Source organism: Myotis lucifugus, unplaced genomic scaffold (genome assembly GCF_000147115.1).
Source record: "Myotis lucifugus unplaced genomic scaffold, Myoluc2.0 scaffold_328, whole genome shotgun sequence".
Classification (NCBI taxonomy): Eukaryota; Metazoa; Chordata; class Mammalia; order Chiroptera; family Vespertilionidae; genus Myotis; species Myotis lucifugus.
In genome coordinates, this window is record NW_005871376.1 from 1037937 (window position 1) to 1057714 (window position 19778).

Here is a 19778-nt window from a genome sequence, read left to right on the forward strand (position 1 = left end):
GGGGGGACAGAGCAAGGTCCTGTCCCTGAGGGTCCGGCAGGCCTGGGAGTTCCTGCTTTGTCTCAAAGTGGATGGGATGTGAACACAGAGGGAGGAAAAACCCTATGGCCACCACCCATATCTTTCCTTAACCAAAAATTGAGACTTGTAACAATTCTAGTATGCTTGTGGGCGCAATGGCACGGAATCTTTGAAACCAGGACTGTTCGGGAAAATTCTGGATGTGTGCTCAGCGGAGCTGCAGCCACCCAGGGGGACTGTTGATAATTCCGGGAACCTCTGCCCCTCCCCACTTCCTGCAGGCCCTGCACTTGGAGCCTCAGCCTCCAGCGTGTTCCCCATGACACCCCCACATCAGGAAAGAGCACGCTCGGGGGTCAGCTGCACGAGGATTGGTCAGCTCCAGCGGCTTGGAGAATCCTTGCTCTCAGCTTTCAGGAAACACCAGCTCTGCCAGGAACAGACGTGCTGAATGCTGCCGCCTCCCCAGGCAGCCCGGCCTCCCTCTTACGTCAGCTCACAGTAATGCACCCTGACCCTCCACAGGCTCCCATCGGCAGCACCCACCCCTCCCTCATGATTCACCCCAGACAGGCCCCAGGGGGTGCAGAGGAGCGCTGGGGAGGATGGGTGGGCAGCCCACTCCAGGCCCAGGGATTGGAGAGGGACCGGAGTTAGGGGAGAGCCATTGGCAGGGATGGGAAGCCTGCTTGAGAAAGAACTGTCCATTCTATGGCTGGACTGATTCAATTAAAAATAAAAAGTCCTGCTGGCTCCCTCCCAGCCACGGGGATCCCTGCTTTCCCAGGAATTCTGCCAGCTGCTGAGCACGTCGGTTCCAATTACACACTTTGGAAGCAGGTGTGGATGAAAAGGGCCACATACTAAACCTGACAGGCTCAGGGGAGGCCTGCGATCTACTATAAAGTAACCATACAGCCTGAAATTAACTTTCTAGCTAAAAGCAGGTCATCGAAGGTAGTCATTTCCTAGGCCGGTATCTTCCCTGACAAAGGTCAATCTTTACCTTAACCGAGCCTGTCTATTGTCTTTGCATCCACCTTAACACACCTTTGGAATGTCAGGGTAAACCCCCCTCCCCACCCCCAGACTCCTCGGGGCATAACCACCCACCAGAGCAGAGACCACAGATTTCCTCATTGTTATTGTTATTGCACTATTGCTGACTGCTAGCTATCCTGTACCCACCTGTAAAAGAAGTGTGTGTCTGTTCCTTATACTTTTTATCCAATCCTACAGATTCCTCCCTCCTTTGTCTTCTCCAACCTAAAAGCCCTAAAAGCTGATCGTGGAGGGCAGTCACATCCTGTCCCTGTGTCCCTGACAAAGGTCAGTCTTTACCTAAGTGAGCTGGTCTATTGTCTCTGTGCATCTAAGATAACAGACCCTTAGACTATCAGCGTCATCTCCTTTCCAGACCCCTCAGGGCACACCCGCTGCACCAGAGTGTGAGACCACAGAACCCCTCATTGTTACCTTGTTGCCCAGATACTATCTCTATGTGCTGGCAACATTAGTTGTTAACTGTCCTGTACCCACAATGTAAATGCACTTGCCTCTTCATTGCATCCAACGTCAAAGATTTCCCTGCTTTGCTTTCTCCAGCTTCCGTAATCTGCCAACAACGGATTTCATGTAGCCCTCCTTACATCTTCTCCTTCTATTCTAATGTATAAAATAAGCCGTAAGACTGCCATTCTACACAGCATTTTCTCAATCCGTTGAGATTTTGCTTCCTGGCAAATGTCATCAGTTTGGCTCAAATAAACCCATTAAAATTCTCCACGGGTTTGGACGGTTCTGACATTAATACTTTGAATTCCTTCCTCTACCTGAAACGAAAGGAGGCTGGCATTTCAGCCAACCAGCCGAGCAGAGCCCTTCCACTCTCCCAGATGCAGTGCTGGACGCAGAATTCCTGCTTGTGTCAAAAATCGGTATCAATAGTGGGATCCTGCTTTCAGGCGAAAAAGAAAAAACCACAATACAAAATGCTCCTGCCCCTGGGATGGGCCCTGAGGCTACGAAGCCCCGCCCCCCCCACCCCCAGGCCAGAGCAGAAAGCTCACAGCAAAGCAGCCCATGTTGGGGAGCCCTGGACTCCATCTTGAGTGAGTCTTTGGGTGCAGAGGCCTCTGGGGACATGTGGGTACCTTCCTAGGTGCCTCTGACTTGGAGGACGGGGTGGCTGGCAGAAGCTGAGGAAGAGCTGCAGTCCAGCCTTGGGGAGACTCTGAGTGGCCACCAGACCTGCAGGTCTGCGGAGGGAGCCAGGGTGGAGAGCCTTGGCCGTGGCCCTGGTGAGTCTCCAGGGCTGCCAAGCCCCTTAGGGGCCTGGTGCATGCAGAGAGATTACTAACACCATCCCAGACGCAATTACTTTGAAAACAATTTCCTTCCTAGAGTGGAAGGCTCCCCTGGGAAGCCGCTTCCCCTGGCCGGCTAGGAAGGGCCAAGGGAAATGGGAAAGATGTGAGTGGCCTCGGACTCAGGGACCATTGCGGGGGGTGACCCTCTCTCTGGCTCCCAGTTTTCCTCAACTTCTGAGCAGGCTCACAGACACCCCACCCTCAAGCCAGCCCTGTTCCAGCTCTGACATAACAGCAAGGCCCGTGGTGGGAGCCGGGGCCGAGGGGCCAGAGCTGGAGCAGGTCTGCAGGTGGAGGTAGCAATGTGGACAGCACTCCCGAGTAGCCCTGTGGACTCTGGCAGAAGAGGGCTCTGTGACCCCCAAATCCACTGTCCTCAGGCCTGGGTCTCTCATCGTGCAGACGGAGGGCTGGGACCGGGTGACCTCTGAGGCTGCCCCATGCCCTTTGCTAACAGCTTTCTCCAGCTGGCTGCCATCTCAACCCCTCACAGCATCACCGAGGCACAGAACACTTTCCCCAGCGCACCTTCTCTTCTGGGGCTCAACTGTCAGCGGAGGCCCAGAGACGAACACAAAACAGCAGAGACCCGCCGAGGTTTTGCCCCGTGCTCCTGCCCTCCACACCACCTCCAGCTGGAGGTCCAAGGGAGGAGCTGGTTTGCAGCAGCCTGAGCCCAAAATACCACCCGCCAGCACCCGGATGCTCCCAGCCTTGAAGCCCTCTTCTGCCCCCATTTGAAAGAGCAAAGGCACAGACTCAGGGGTGGGAGGTTCAGGGAGGCAGGTTTAAAACCAGCACGTGAGAGAATCCGCTGCCGACATAGATCTGAGCTCCCTCCTCAAAATCAGGAAAAGGACTCTGGACCGGCCACAGCTGGGGAGATGGCTTTCAAACGCCTTTGAACAGGCACATGCTGCCGGCCTCAGGGACCCCGTCCTGCCCTGGGCAGGGCTGATGGCTGCCTTCCCAGGCCCGGCACTGGACTCAGACCAGTTGTCAGCTGGGGCACTGTGGGGCAGCCAGATGGGAGCTGGTTGGGGTGGGGGGTAGGGGTGGGTGGGGTTTGCTTTTCTTGGCTCCAATGGTAGGAAAAGCTGAGAAGGTGTCTCCAGGGAGGAAGCTGGCCAGCTGGCAGGAATTCTCCAAAGTATTCAGAGGCCGGGAACCCCACTGCAAACAGGAAAGTCTGGGCCACATCTGAGGGTGTCTGGGTTGGGGATCACCACCAGGCTCACCCCTAGCGGGGCGGGGAGCTCGCCCAGCGGAGCCGCTCAGCCACCAGCACTCAGCCTCATGGTGGGCTGGGGACTCTGACCCCAAACGGCCAAGCCAAGCCCAGGACCTGCAGTCTGCCCTGACCCCGGGGATCTGGAGGGGGCGCTGGGTCTGGGTCCCACGTCTCCTGACTTCCTCTGGCTTGAAAGGAAAGAGTTTGGACCCTGTCGCTGGAGATGGGGGCTTGGATCTTAGATCTGCCACTTCCCTCCCTGACTTCCTTTCCTCGACTGTAAAATCAACCCCTAATTCCCGGCGCTGTGAGGATCAATGGCTAAGAACAGGCCCGGCTCACGATCAGCCCTCAGTAAACCAGTCACCGTAAGAGGAGACAGGAAGGCCCACTCCCACCCAGGACCCGGCCCCCCGCCTGTCACGGGGTGAAGCCCTTCACCGGGCGAACTACTCGAAGTCCTGTTATTATCTGCTCCTTTCCCTGTGGGAGATATTAACTTTGGAAACCATAACTAAATTATAAGATTTCACTAGGATTGTAACTGATCGAATTTCCTAACAGTTTCTCTGAGTTCCAGATTTTTCAAACTAATCATTTACTGAGGGCAAGTAAACATTTCTTAAGTTGGTGCTGTCCTGGTTTGGCCCCAGTGGTCACGGAGCTGGCTGTCGGCACTGACACCCCCCCCCACCCCCGCCCGCCCGCCCGCCCTCCTGCACACACCCTGCACCCGCCCCCCGCCTCTGCATCCACAGGAGTGTGAGTTCCCCAGCGGCCAGGCCTGCACTGACAGCCGCTGGCGGACCCCCTCTGTTCAGCACCCACCACAGGAGCCTTCTCTTCACAGAGCAGCAACCCCCCAGGAAACAGTGCTTTGAGGGGAGGGGGCCTCTTACTTGTACACTTTGGTGTTGTACGTCTTCTCCCCAGGGAAGCCGAACATGCCGCAGACCACGCGGGAGTTCTTGGCCGTCCAGTGCTTGTCACAGATCTGCTTCCAGGCCTTGCCCTCCTTCACCTCCACGTAGCCCTCCGTCACCGGGGTGCGCTTGCGGTAGGCGGAGAGGATGGCTCGGATCCGGATGTCCTCCACCTGGATGTTCAGGTTCTGGGAAGGAGGAGGCACCGAAGGACATGGTTACCTTCCTGGCCGGGTGTGGAGAGGGGTCTGGGCTAGCCTCCTCCACCCTCGGGCCCTGCAGGGGCCACGGGCCCTGCCCAAGAGCACACAGCACAAGGCCGTGGTGATAAAGCGTCATGCATGGGAGGCAGTGTGACTGCGGGGACCCAAGGAGAGGGAGCAGGGGCGACCTGGGCCATCAGGAGACTAGGAGGGGCCAGCAGCCTCTCCCACGTCCCACCACAAAGCCTGGGGAGAGAGGCAGCCCTCCTGCAGGCTCTCGAACTACAGCAGAAGAGAGAACGTGCTCTTTGAATTTTTACGTCCTACATTGTAACTAATTTGGGTTTTGTATTTACTCTAAAGCATATGTGTCATGCATGTGTGTGACTGTGTGTGTGCAGGACTGTGTGTGATTCTATGTGTGTGTGGGGGGAGTGACTGTGATTCTGTGTGTGTGTGTGTGCGTGACTGTGTGTGATTCTGTGTGTGTGTATCTTTCCTAAGACTGAAGTTTCAGGCAGAGCAGCCTCAGCTACCCCGAGGCTTAGGTGCCACCTTGCACACCACCCAGTCAGTATCCGGGGTCGACATTTCTAAGTGAGAACATGCCAGGAGAGTAGGGGTAGGGCTTGGAGAGAAGCATGGAGGGGAGTGTGTGCAGGGACCCAGGCCTGCTTAGTGGGGGACACACCCTGGGGACCAGGAGGTAAGGGTGGACACAGTCTGTGGCAGGAAAGGGAATGATTCTGAACGCGTGGAAGCCTTTGGAAAGGCCCGACTCACCCCCAGCCCGCCTGTCATTCCGAGACAGTGAGTGAGAGAGGCAGGTCCCGGTGAAGGAGGTAGAGGAGGCTCAGTGGGGGGCAGACTCCTCCCCACACCCCGACACTGAGCAGCAATGTCCCTGCCCCACGCCTCCTCCCGGGTCACAGGGATTTGGTAGAAGGACAGGGGTGTGGAGAGGCCACGCTGGGTGAGAGGAACGGGGGCTGCCCTGGAGTTTATGCTTTTCCGAGGCTCACCCAATCGCCCTCAAACACCGTGCTCCCTGCTAACCTCTCACTTCCAGCCCCTCCTCTCTGCCCCTGCCGCTGCACATGGAGCCACCACCAGCTCTGCCAGCCTCCCTGCTGAGCCCCTGCCTCCATCTCCCCCTCCATCCATCTGCCACAGGCCAGCCACCAGAAAGCTCTTTGTAATCTTGTCCCTTGACGTCCGCTCGTGCCCATGCAGTAATGCCCAATTACTTAGAGAGGTGCCCACGGCCCAGCATGACTGATTCTGCCTCCCCTCCAGCCGCCCCCTGTCCCCAGCCCCACATGTACACTTGGATCCAACGAAATGAAAACTGATAACAGCTACTGCGCGTGAGCCCCACAGTGAGGCTTCATGTGCTTTCCCTCGTGTCGTCCTCACACTGCAGAACGAGGTGCGTTCGAGCTGCTGCCCTCCCATGATCCATATGAGAAAGCTGGTTGGCTCCAACTGCCTCCCCAGGGCCACCCAGAGGCAGGGCTCCCGAGGTATGTGGCTCTGACCTGGGCTGTGGGGAAGAGGTGGGGCCCGGCTTGGCAGGGGGGAACCCAGAGACTCGACCCAAATGCCAGCAAAGGTGCAAATGCAAATGAACCACAAGGTTGAACAGGGCCATTATTTGGGTGCCCAGGCATTCGTGTCTCCTCGCCACTGGCTTCAGGGTGCAAAGCCAGGCCCTGCCCACCAGTCCTGCTGGGCGGCGAAAGTATGTGGCCGGCAGTGATGGCATTTGGCCCTGGTTCCTCTCCACGTGGAGTGGAAGGAAGGCCGCCAGTGGCAAGATGATGTTGGCCAGCTTGGATCCCAGATTCTTTATAGCTTCCATTCAGGCCACAGGACCCGTGCCACCAAGACACGTGGACAGAGGCGAGCCAAGAAAGGGCCTGACTGAGGGCTAAACCAGCCCCGGGCCCGGCCCCTCCTGCCTCTCCCCACCTCGGAAGCCAGGCTGGAATTCCAGCCAGCGATGCGTAATGCCCAGAAGGAAAGTTACCGCTGTAACATCAGCTCTGTGGCTTCACAGGGCAGGCAAACCCCAAGGACTTTATTACATTCACAGATCCTCCCCTCTCACCCCACCCCACAGCTCCACCAGGTGTGAAATGTGGACGTCAGCACCCCAGCTACAGCAGGAGAAGGAAGGCCTGGGTGGGGGGAGCTTAGCAGACCCCTGTACCCTTGTCCTGATGGAGGACAGCATCCCCTCAGCAGAAGTACGACTGTTGGGGGAAGCCAGGCGGGCTCTAGGATGTGGAAAATAGGCTTGGAGAGCCCTGGCTGGCATGGCTCAGTGGTTAGAGGGTCAGCCTGTGCACCAGAGGGTTGTGGGTTCGATTCCCGTCAATTCCCGCCCCTGGTCAGGGCATGTGTGAGAGGCAACATGTCTTTCTCACATCAATGTTTCTCTCCCTCTCTCTCTCTTCCCTCACTTCCACTCTCTCTAAAAATCAATGGAGCCCTAGCCGGTTTGGCTCAGTGGATAGAGTGTCAGCCTGTGGACTGAAGGGTCCCGGGTTTGATTCTGGTCAGGGCACATGCCCAGGTTGCAGGCTCGGTCCCCAGCCGGGGGGGGGGGTGCAATCAAGGGTTCTCTCTTATCATTGATGTTTCTATTGCTTTCTCCCTCTCCCTTCCTCTCTGAAATCAACAAAAATATATTTGAAAAATAAAAATAAATGGAAAAAATATCCTTACTCCCCCCCACCCCCCAAAAGGCTTGGAAAAGTGAAAGTGCTAGAACAGGTGTCACTGTCCTTGTTATTTCCTGTGTGTGATGGCGTGAGTGATGGCATGTATGTCTGTGTGTCTGTTTGTATCCATGCATCTGTACATGTCTCTGAGGGATGGGCCTTTGTGTGTGTGTCTGAGTGTGACCATGTGTACCCTCAGGGCTGTGCGTCTGTGCGTTGTGTGGTCTCTGTGTGTGTGGAGCATGTGTCTATTTGCGTACATACGTGGTGGAGGCCAGGTCCAGAGGGACTTGTTTCCTCCAAAGCCTTAGGAAAGCGGCCCGTGCAGGTTTATAATCATTGTTCCTTTAAAATGGGATGCCTTTCATTCACCCTCCATGGATCCAACTCCTTCTGGCTCTGTTGGGCTCAAATCCACCCCATTCATTCATTCATTCATTCATTCAACAAAAATACGGTCTCTCCCCTTCATGGATCCTGCCAGGCTTCCCAACCACAAAGCCTGCCTCTTCTCTGAATAATAATGACCACAGGAACCCTTGTTTATCAAACACCAACCAAGTCATTACAGGTCAAGCTCCTGCTCAGAACTTCCCGTCCATCCCTCACTCAATTCCCAGGACAACCTATGAGAAGGCTAATGGCGTACCACACTACAGGGGAAGAATGAGAAAACCTGGCCGGCTTTTGCAACTTCTCCAAGTTCACACAGCCAATCAGTGGGTAAACAAGGGTGGAAACAACTCTGAGTCCAAGCCTGTGCTCTAGGCTCCCAGCTACTGGTCTCTGAGTGGTCCTGGCCCCCCACTCATACCCTGTCCACTGCCTGGTGTTGAGTTGACCCACACGGGGTAGGGCCTGGGGCTCAGGCCTCTGGGTGGTCCTTTAGGGCCAGCCCAGTGCTGTGCACATGTGTAGTCCGCCCTGCACCCACCCGGAGGAGCTGCGAGTCAGAACCGAGTGCGCACATTTGAGGGCAGAGCTGCCTCCCAGCTGCTCTTGGCTGGGACGGGGCGATGGGGAAACCCTGCGCAGCTCGAATTCAGTGCTCACTGCTGGTTACCGAGCTCACAAGGCCGCTCAGAGACACCGTGCAGGAAAACACGCAGACACACATCACTCCCCTGCTTATGTCACTGCTGTGGAATCCCTTCCATAACCACAAGTGCTAGGATTTTCCTCCCAGAAGTTCGACTCCAAAAGAGAAGAAAAGCTTTGAAACACTAAAACATACACATTTTTCTTGTCTAACTAAGGGCTCTCTAGACTTGCTAGTCTTACATTAAGGACGATAGCTCAGAAGCTGGGAACGCATTTGGCACATTTTAAAATTCAAATTAAGATCTGAATTCTATCCCTCTTGCCAGAGACAGAAGTTCACCAAGCCCTCTTTTTTCCTCTAATATATTTTTATTGATTTCAGAGAGAAAGTGAGAGGGAGAGACAGAAACATCAATGATGAGAGAGAATCACTGATTGGCTGCCTCTTGCACGCCCCCAACTGGAGATCGAGCTTGCAACCCTGGCATGTGCGTTTGACTGGAATCAAACCTGGGACCCTTCAGTCCGCAGGCCTATTCACTGAGCCAAACCCGCTGCTAGGGCACACCGAGCCCTTTTAAAGGCTTTCCCCCAGGGAATCCACAGGACCTTCTGTATTTGTCCTTCTCAGAGCTCATCACCTCCCCGGGAGTGATTATGGAAAAGCAAGTTTCGGCAAGCCCAGGCCGCCTGCTTCTGCCAGTGGGCTGGCCAAGAGCTTGGACCCCAGGCCCATGCCTGACTGATATTTCACACTTGCAGCTTCTGTGAATGACTTTCAAATTCCACAATGTGACTGTGTAAGGCTGTTGCCAATGAGGAAAAACCACTAGTTTTGAAAGTCTAGTTGGAGACTGCATCAGAGAAAGATACAGGGGGAGGCAAGGCAAAAATGCAAGCAAGCCTACAATGATTTCAATCTATCACAGCCTTCCCGTGACTCCCAGGACTTAGGCTCCCAGTCAGGAGCCTCCCCGATCTTCCTATCTCATTCCCTCTCTTCCCTTTTCCCAGCCAACAAGCTTCTCTCACGGCCATGCCAACGTCACTCTTTGAAGCCCAGAGAGGCATGTCTGCAAGGACGCGGTCTTTGCCAAGGACCCTCGTCCCTCTGCTGTAGAAGTTATAATTTACCATCAGCCCAGCCTTCCCACCTGAGACCTCCTCCTTGGAGTGGTGTTGGGGCGGGAGGACCATGGTGGACATACACCAGTCCTCCATCATCCCAACTAGAATGCACGACTGGTTAGTTCTACACAACCTCCGCTCGCTTAGCAAGCCCCTTCCCTCTGCTGCTAACAGGTTCCTCATCTTGCTCTCATAGCCCGCAGCTTTCCTTATTCAGCTCTTTTTAAAAACGGCCTTATGGGTGGAGATCTCTTTTCCCAACTGCCACATGGCACCGTCCTCAGCACCTCAAACCAAACACTTCCAAGATGGCCCCAGTCCTCTCTGCTTTCACTGCGGGAGCCTCAGGTGCCTTCTGCACGCTCTCTCTTCCTCACTCTTACAGCCCATTCTGCCCAGCAAGCCCTTTCCATTCTCCCACCGCCTTTCCACCCGCACTTCTGTTTCCCAGTCAGCGGTGTAATGTGAATCCTGCAGGTAGAAGGGCATTATAATTCAGTAATCAAATTATATGGAGCCCTGGCTGGTTTGGCTCAGTGGATAGAGCTTCAGCCTGTGGACTGAAGGGTCCCGGGTTTGATTCCAGCCAGGTCCCTTCCCTTTTTCCAGCCAGTTATCTCACAGAACTTTCCAAGGTCACTCTTTGAACTCCTGCAATTCTCTCTTCTCTATCAGAATCCTACTGATCCTCAAGGACAATTTCATTCGTTCATTCAAAAAATATTTGTTGCGCCCTGGCCTGTGTGGCTCAGTTGGTTGGGCTTCATCCCGAGCACCAAAAGGTTGCCGGTTCGTGGGTTGCAGGCTTGATCCCCAGTAGGGGGAGGTCAAGAGGCAGCCAACTAATGTTTCTCTCTCATTGAAGTTTCTCTCTCTCTCCCTTTCCCTTCCTCTCTCTCTTTAAAATAAATAAAAAAAAAATTTAACAAATGATCTTATTCATATGTGGAATCTAATGAACAAAATAAACTGATGAACAAAATAGATCCAGAGACATAGAAGCATGGAACAGACTGACAAATTTCAGAGGGAAGGTAGCGGGGGAGGGGGAGAGATTAACCAAAGGACTTATATGCATAAATATAACCCGTGGACATAGACAATAGTGTGGTGAAGGTCGGGGGCGGGGGGGGGGGGCGGCGATGGAGGGAGTCAATGGGGAAAAAAAGGAGGGCATCTGTAATACTTTCAACAATAAAGATAGGCTGGGGAGTCTGGGGGAGGGCAGACTCCGTCCCTGACCTTAAGGAGCCTTGTATAGGGTGGGGGAAGGGAGCAGACAGTCAAGAAACCATTCTGTATTATGATGTGGTTGGTGTCAGGAAGAAAAGAAAACTTGTAAGGGTTGGAGGGTGGGGCAGGGTGTTGATGCCACTTCAAACAGTGATCTGAAAGAGCTGCTTTGAGGAGGGAAGTTCAAGGAGGCCGAGTGGAGAGAGGTAAGACAGTTGGCCATTTGGCTTTCATGGCTGTTCCAGGTGTAGAAGCAGAGTAGATGTGTACACGATCGTAATCCTCTTCTGCTCAACACCCCCCCCCCCCCCAAGACTCACCTCTCCAAAAACCAAGACTTTCAAGTGGTCAAAAGACCCTCTCGCAGCTGACTCCATTTTCTCAGAGCTCAACCCCTCTCCTGTCCGTCTCCTCCCTCCTTATTTTTATTATTATTATTATCATTATTATTTTGTATAGCGAAGGTGGAAATTTATTGAAGAACAAGTACAGACTCCCACGTGGGGAGGGGGAAAGAGTCCCCCTTCCTTGTTATTCTTGAACAGAGACTGGCTGACTCCTTCCCATCCCTCAGGTCTCAATTCCACCATACCTTTCCCTGGTGTGGGGAGAAAATTGAGCCCCCCCCCCCCATGTCACCCTGCCCCTTTATAACCCTTCCTAGCTTTGCTTGGCTCCAGGTGACACTGGTCACCCAGGGAGGCACTCTCTTTTTACACAGTTATCTCGTTGAGTGTAGTCTCCCTGAACCAGTAAACTCGGGGGCCAGGGATTAGTGTCTGTTGGGTTCGCTGCAGTGTTCCCAGTGCTTAGAACAGTACCTGGTGCACCACAGGCACGCAATAGAGGTTTGCCCAGTGAATTTTTATTATGTATTTACTGAAAAAGTCCAAGATACTGTTAGGGGCACAGTTAGAAACGTAGCCCCTACCATTTTCTCCCTCCTGGGTGTTTGTGGGGATGCTGTGCCTGTTTCACCAGCCCTAACACGGGATCTGAAGTCACCGTTCCTATGCTGGCCGCGTCAGCTAGATGCCCTTAGGTGTAGTCATTAAGCCAGTGATGGCGAACCTTTTGAGCTCGGCGTGTCAGCATTTTGAAAAACCCTAACTTCACTCTGGTGCCGTGTCACATATAGAAATTTTTTGATATTTGCAACCACAGTAAAACAAAGATTTATATTTTTGATATTTATTTTATATATTTAAATGCCATTTAACAAAGAAAAATCAACCAAAAAAATGAGTTCGCGTGTCACCTCTGACATGCGTGTCATAGGTTCGCCATCACTGCCTTAAGCCAATCCCCATGAGCATGGCTCAGACTGAGTTTAGCCTCCAGCCGCCCTTTGGGCTCCCATCAGGCCCCGCCCCGGTGGGCGGAGCCGCCGGGCGAGCACGTGTAAAAGTTCGGGGCCAGTCGCCGCAGTCACTCACCGGAGCGTCTTGGCCGAGCGCACACGCCTCGCGCACCATCCGCCCGCCAGCCCGCCCGATTGTCCACACGGCGACCCACGTCCCGCCACAAGGCCGGCTGCACGCCCCGCCGAGTCGACCCCAAGGAGCCCGCCGCCCACACCGACGACGAGACCGCGTGAAGCCCGAGCCACATCCGTGGTCCCTACAGGCCGCGGGACTGCAGCGGGGTTCCCCAAAGGAAGTGCCCGCGCCGGGCCGCCTCGAGGGCGCACCCTGCTCCTGCCCTAGCCTGGTGCCCGCCGTCGGTACCCTTCTCGCCCTCGGCTTGCAGAACCAGTCGGCGCCGTGGACTTCTCTGGTCCCTAATCCTCACGACCGCCAGCCCTGGACTGACAAACACCCAGATACGTTGACCTGCGGCCTCTGCCTGCAGACCTCCCGCTGAAGACCATCAAGGCTTTCATGGACCACAAGCAGCAGGGCTGTCAGCCCTCTGGAGGCCCCAGCCCTGGCCCGGACTCAGAACTTGAGAACCCGAAGGCCTTTTCTTGCCTCCGCTGTGGCCGACAATTCACCGAGGGCTGGGAACTGCTGCGCCATGCCCGGTGGGACCACGGACTGTCCATCTGCCTGACGGAATCCGAGGCCCCAGAGAATCCGCTGCTGGTCCTGGCCGAGGTGGCTGCAGCCATGCCAGCAATGGTGGGGCAGGAAGTGGAGGCCAAGGGCTCCCGGGCGAACAGCCTCCCCCGGCGGAGCCCCACCTGCTCTGTGTGCATGAAGACCCTCAGCTCCTTCGGCAACCTCAAGGTGCACATGCGCTCGCACACGGGCGAGCGGCCCTACGCCTGTGACCAGTGTTCTTACGCCTGTGCCCACAGCAGCCATCTCAACCGCCACAAGAAGACCCACCGGCAGCTGCAGCCTCAGAGCCCCTACACGGCCAAGGCCAGTCAGGAACAGGCCTCAGCTGCCCCTCCGGAGCCAGCCGCCCATGCCGCTGCCCCAGCCAGGGCTCTCCTGTGCAGCCGTGAAGGGGCTGGAGCAGCCGACACAGCAGGCGTGCAGGAACCTGGGGCTCCAGGTGGTGGAGCTCAGGCTGGTCCTGGTGGGGACGGTTGCGGCGTCGCCATCAAGGAAGAGAGAATCAGCTCTGCCCAGATCCCAGAGAAGTTGCCTAAGAAGACTCCAAAGACAGTGGGCAAGAGCCATGGGCCCCGGGGCAGCTGTGAGTTCCGTGGGAAACGTTTCACCAACACAGGAACCTGACTGTGCACCGGCGCTCACACTCCGGGGAGCGGCCCTATACCTGCGAGCTCTGCCCCTATGCCTGTGCCCAGAGCAGCAAGCTTAACCGCCACCACGGCATGCACGGTCTGGGGCCCCCCGGTGCTCGCTTTGAGTGCCCCCACTGCCGTGTGCCCTTCCGCCTGCGGGCCACCCTGGACAAACACCTGGTGGGGAGGCCTGAGTGGCAGGAATGCCCTTCCCCCCTGCCGTCCCTAGTACCACTGTTCATGTATCTGTTGATCATGTCCTGCTGTGAATAAATCCTCCCTCCCTCCCTCTAGTTAAAAAATAAATAAATAAATAAATAAATAAATAAATAAAGATACATTTTTTAAAAAATTACTGTTGCGAGACCAGCAGAGGCAGCAGCCGGAGCAGCCGCAGCCTGCGCCCTCTCCCGCCCGCCCGCCCTCCGCCGCCCTCCACCCGCCCCGGGGTCTCTTTCCCCCTTCCTCCCCCACCCCCCCCTTCCTCCTCCGCCCGCCCGCGGGGGCCCCCCTGGCCTTCCCACCCGCCCCTATTGTTCCGCCCCCGGCCTCCCGCCCTTCCCCTTCCCGCCCGCTCCCCTTTTCCCCTCAGTCGCCTCGCGCCTGCAGTTCTTGGCTTTCACCCTCCCTCCCCCCCACCAGTGACCAAAGACTTGACCACTCAAAGTCCAGCTCCCCAGAATACTGCTCGACATGGACACCGGTGTGATTGAAGGTGGATTAAACGTCACTCTCACCATCCGGCTACTTATGCATGGAAAGGAAGTTGGCAGTATCATCGGAAAGAAAGGAGAATCAGTTAAGAAGATGCGTGAGGAGAGTGGTGCACGTATCAACATCTCAGAAGGGAATTGTCCTGAGAGAATTATCACTTTGGCTGGACCCACTAATGCCATCTTCAAAGCCTTCGCTATGATCATTGACAAACTGGAAGAGGACATCAGCAGCTCTATGACCAATAGCACAGCTGCCAGTAGACCCCCAGTCACCCTGCGGCTGGTGGTGCCTGCTAGTCAGTGTGGCTCTCTCATTGGGAAAGGTGGTTGCAAGATCAAGGAAATAAGAGAGAGTACAGGAGCTCAAGTCCAGGTGGCAGGGGATATGCTCCCCAACTCAACTGAGCGGGCCATCACTATTGCTGGCATTCCGCAATCCATCATTGAGTGTGTGAAACAGATCTGCGTGGTCATGTTGGAGTCCCCCCCGAAGGGCGTGACCATCCCGTACCGGCCCAAGCCGTCCAGTTCACCAGTCATCTTTGCAGGTGGTCAGGCCTATACCATTCAAGGACAGTATGCCATTCCACAGCCAGATTTGACCAAGCTGCACCAGTTGGCAATGCAACAGTCTCATTTTCCCATGACGCATGGCAACACCGGATTCAGTGCAGGTTTGGATGCATCTGCTCAGACTACTTCTCATGAACTCACCATTCCAAATGATTTGATTGGCTGCATAATCGGGCGTCAAGGCGCCAAAATCAATGAGATCTGTCAGATGTCTGGGGCGCAGATCAAAATTGCGAACCCAGTGGAAGGATCTACTGATAGGCAGGTTACCATCACTGGATCTGCTGCCAGCATTAGCCTGGCTCAATATCTAATCAATGTCAGGCTTTCTTCGGAGACGGGTGGCATGGGGAGCAGCTAGAACAATGCAGATTCATCCATAATCCCTTTCTGCTGTTCACCACCACCCATGATCCATCTGTGTAGTTTCTGAACAGTCAGCGATTCCAGGTTTTAAATAGTTTGTAAATTTTCAGTTTCTACACACTTTATCATCCACTCGTGATTTTTTAATTAAAGCGTTTTAATTCCTTTCTCTGTTCAGCTGTTAATGCTGAGATCCATATTTAGTTTTATAAGCTTCTCCCTGTTTTGTTTTTTTTTGGTGTTTTTTTTTTTTGGCTCATGAATTTTTTTTTTGTTTGTCATGGAAATGTAAGAGTGGAATATTAATACATTTCAGTTTAGTTCTGTAATGTCAGGAATTTTTCAAAAAAATTAAAAGATGGACTGGAGCTTTTTCTTTGTGAATAGAAACTGGATGCCACAGTGAAAAAAAAAAAAAAAATTACTGTTGCCCGGCCAGCATGGCTCAGTGGTTGAGCATTGACCTATGAACCAGGAGGTCACAGTTTGAATCCCGGTCAGGGCATGTGCCCAGGTTGTGGGCTTGATCCCCATTGTGGGGCATGCAAGAGGCAGACAATCCATGATTCTCTGTCATCATTGATTGCCGGAAGCCGGTCCATCCTTGCTGCTTGACACAGTCGCTGCAGGGAAGAAACATCTGCAGAGCATATGTTTCAAGGGACCTGGCGTATATGGCATACTGTTCTTAATATGTTTGCTCCCCTTCTTGGTGCTATGTGTTTTAACCAAGGTCACCTCTCCGAAAAAGGTTGTTTCCCCAGGTAGGGATTTTTCCCTGAGGTTAGGGAGGGAATAAAACCCCTTAACTAAGTGCCAGGCGGGTAGTTAATCACTTTAACTACGAACAATCACGCTTAAGCTACATAATCTTTACTCCCTGGAATGGAGATAAGAACGCCCTAACCTTTGGAATAGGAATTGATAGGATTAAAATCAACTGGTATAAATACAGATGTAATAAGACAATAAAAGACAGAACCTGGCTACAGAATCTGGCGAGAGGAACCTGGCTATGATGATCACCTGAAAGCTGCCTCCGTGTCCTTCCTTCTTCGCCGACTCCGTTCACACCTTGGGGAACCCCTGGACCTGCTGGGGCTGGACCCCAAAATTGATGTTTCCACCTCTTTCTCCCTCTCCCTTCCTCTCTGAAATCAATAAAAATATTTTTTAAAATTTCTTTTGGGTTGAGCACTATGACATCCAGCACTGTTCAAGGCCCTGAGACAGGTCAACCAATTAGGCAAGTCTTGCTGTCACTCCTGACAGAGGGCAGACAGCACCACCTCCTGCACACAGCCCCCTCAGCCGAATATCTCATCCTCGAGGATCTGATTTCTCCTTCATCCCTCTAGCATTTGCTTTCTGAGTTGCTCCTTTGATCCTTGCTTATTCTGACTATCTTATGCTGCTCTTTATCTGTCCACGTGTGTTTGCTGCCTCATTGGACGGTGAGTCCCTCAAGGGCAGGACTGTGCCACCTTCATTTTTGTATTACCCACGGCTCCTTCTGCCAGACAGACACATAGTGGGTCCTCAAATATTTTTGGAATGACCCAGTAATAATTTCTAAAAATCCAATTACAGGAATTCGGTTTAGCTAGAAACTTCAGGCTCCCAAGCCAAAAATTTAATAAAGACTCCCTTTATTCTTTGTTTAATGCAACATAAACAGCGAGGCAGCGTTTGCCTCCCTTCTTCATAGCATAAGCACTGCTTGTGTGATTTAATAGATGAACAAGAATGTTTGTCCTTTATCCATGCGTTCTCTTGTCATCTGGGCTACTTAACACCTCCTTTCCCCCCACTCGAAATCTGATGCGAATAGTTATTGAACTGAATTGAAAGCGGATCTGACTGTCAGCACACTTTAGACCAGGGGTCCTCAAACTACGGCCCTCGGGCCACATGCAAATACAAATATTGTATTTGTTCCCGTTTTGTTTTTTTTACTTCAAAATAAGATATGTGCAGTGTGCATAGGAATTTGTTCATAGTTTTTTTTCAAACTATAGTCCGGCCCTCCAACGGTCTGAGGGACAGTGAACTGGCCCCCTGTTTAAAAAGTTTGAGGACTCCTGCTTTAGACGGTTTAGCTAAGTGTAAATTTGTAAAGCGTCGGAGGCACGTTGTGTTAGAAGGGTCTGGCTGCACGGTAATTATCCCCTTTGATGGTCAAATCGGGGATTCGCAGTAAGAAGTGCCTGTAACATTCTCAGCCTGTGACTTGTGTCGGACGGAGGAGAGGGGAGAGGGGCGGCATGGCCACGTGTCTGTTCCTCAGCTCTGTGATGGAGCCGGGTGGGGGCGGGCCTGGGGTGGTGTGGAGAGCTGAGGTCATGCTGAGCTACCAGAGGAAAAAGCCGCAGTGTGTCTGGGCCCTCCTCCTATAAATCATGAGCTTTGCAGCGCTGCTGGAAAACCGAGTGCTCTGTTTCATTTTCCGACCCGAAGCACTGGGGTAGGTAACAGAGGCTGCTTCTTTGAGAACAGGCAAGCCCTGCTGTCTGCAGGAAGCTGGCAGGACACCTGCTCCAGCAGCCAGTCCCTCTGACCCAGCAGGAGGGCTGAGGCCACAGACCAGGCAAGTCTTGGGCCAGGCCCAACAGTCCGCCACACTCCCAGGTGGGATATCTGATGTTTCTCATAGCAATCATCACCATGGTAACAAAGTAATGATCTGTGAAATCATCTTCCTCCACTACTAAGCAGGACAGTCCATCAGGGAAAGACTGTCCATTCATTTCATTCATCCTTTATTCCCAGGGCCTAGCATTGGGTCTATGCTCAATGAATGAATGAATGAATGAATGAATGAATGAATGAACGAATTGCTACAGCATCCAGCTGCCTTACCAATAGCCTCGTGGGGATGGGGCGGGTGGATTCCTTGGCACTGACCCCTCCAGCATGGATGAGGTGACCCAAATGAACCACTGGGGCCATTGCAGAGCCCTACCAGCCTGCCCTCATCACATCTGCAGACCACCGACAGAGGCATCCGCCCACCCACCTCAGCCCCACTCCTTCCACAGAGCATCCCTACCATTCTTTCCCCATTAACCCCGCCCTTTCCAAACTGCCATCCACCCCACGCTGCTCAAAGTGCTGCACTGTTCATTCATTCACTTATTCCATCTAAAACAATTTATAATGCTACTTATTCACTTATTTCACCTCACAAACAATGATAATTGCATTTATGCTTTGGAAAGGGTTGCATGTGCCCTGGCCACCAACCAAGTTCCCAGACTCGCCAGGATGTGCGTAGTTTCAAACATTTCGTGTTAGCTGCATAAATGCCCTTTTGCTTTTCAGATGCCGTGACCTATTTTTAGTTGGGAAAATAGGTCACCTTAGAACTACTTCTCTTGTGTCCCTTGTGGTGGCTGGCATGCCTGGCCTCATGGAGGCCCTGGGCAAACAGCACCGTGGAATGTTAGCAGGAACAGGCTCTCACACATCCTCTCCCTGTGAGCGGGAGACCGGGCCCAGGACGGCCCGACAGTCAGCAGGACCGGGGATTTCACCGCCCTGCTGGAGAGGCCGGCTCACACTGCCCACTTGTTACCATTTCTCCTCCCGCCACAGAGGGAGGCCGTCCAGCTATCCTGTGGCCATTGGGGGAAGCAGGTCTATATTTAGGCCTGGAGGGACCACCACCTTCTCAGCTGCACAGAGATGAACACAGCCTCCCTTTCTCCCCTAAACCCCCAGTGCAACCTGTTGCACCATCTCTCTGGTGGGAGAACAGAACTCTGGTTGGGGGTGCTGGGACCTTTTAGAGTTGATTCCTCCCTTTTGGGCCCCAGGCCTCCACCCCAGATGCCTCAGATGTTGGTGAGATAAGGCTACTGCTAAGAAAAAAACACCCACAGTTGAAGCATTTGGTAGCTGTCTGTGACTAATAAAAACCTGGACTCCTGGAATCAAATTTTTGCAACAGCTTCGGTCCCTGTGGTTCAGAGAAGAAAAAGCTTTTTCAGGTCTCAGGCCCTTCCAGAAGGATGTGAGAGAGTGGAGGGCAGGGCACCCGCTTCTCCCAGCTCTGTCCTCCTCATCCCGCTGTTGGCCTCTGGGCTGTCTGCTGTCACAAAAGAGAAACTGAGTCTCTGGGGCCACCGAGGGAGAGGCCACACCTAAGTCCTACAACCTAGAGATTTCCAATCAGTTCTGGTAACCTAACTGCTTTTGCAAAGGAGCCTATAAAAAGTGGGTCAGGAAGAAGGTGAGGTGGGAGGTAGAGAAAAGGAAAAGACCCGACTGTTCCTGATCTAACCACACGTGGCCCCAGACACAAGCCTTTCTATGAGCACATGACTTAGCAATGCACAAAACAGCCAGTGAGAGGTTTGCGAAGAGGGCATCTGGATTTGTAATCTCTCCTTATCTAATGCTTTTTCCAATCGGTCTGCCCGCCACAGACCGGAAACAAAGCCTCTCCATTTAAGAACCTCTGAAATCCTGGGCGGGAGGGGGGTTGTTGGGGCTCAGTTTTCTAGGTTTAAAACAGATCTGTTCCCTTGGAACCAACAGTCTTCCCCTTTTAT

General features: G+C 53.6%; 1 protein-coding gene and 2 pseudogenes across 2 annotated transcripts in view; 2 read left to right on the forward strand and 1 right to left on the reverse strand.

Annotated features, from left to right (window-relative positions):
* LOXL2 (lysyl oxidase like 2) overlaps positions 1-19778 on the reverse strand; it is a 69747-nt gene that overhangs the window by 34741 nt on the left and 15228 nt on the right. Inside the window, 1 exon segment of the mRNA XM_014466186.2 lies at positions 4521-4732. Within this exon segment, the coding sequence (XP_014321672.1) occupies positions 4521-4732 (212 nt within the window).
* On the forward strand, positions 12190-13843 carry LOC111828301 (annotated as a pseudogene).
* LOC102425178 lies at positions 14083-15615 on the forward strand (annotated as a pseudogene). Its single transcript, XR_001350625.2, has 2 exons — positions 14083-14179; positions 14213-15615. The product of XR_001350625.2 is annotated as a poly(rC)-binding protein 2 pseudogene (transcript).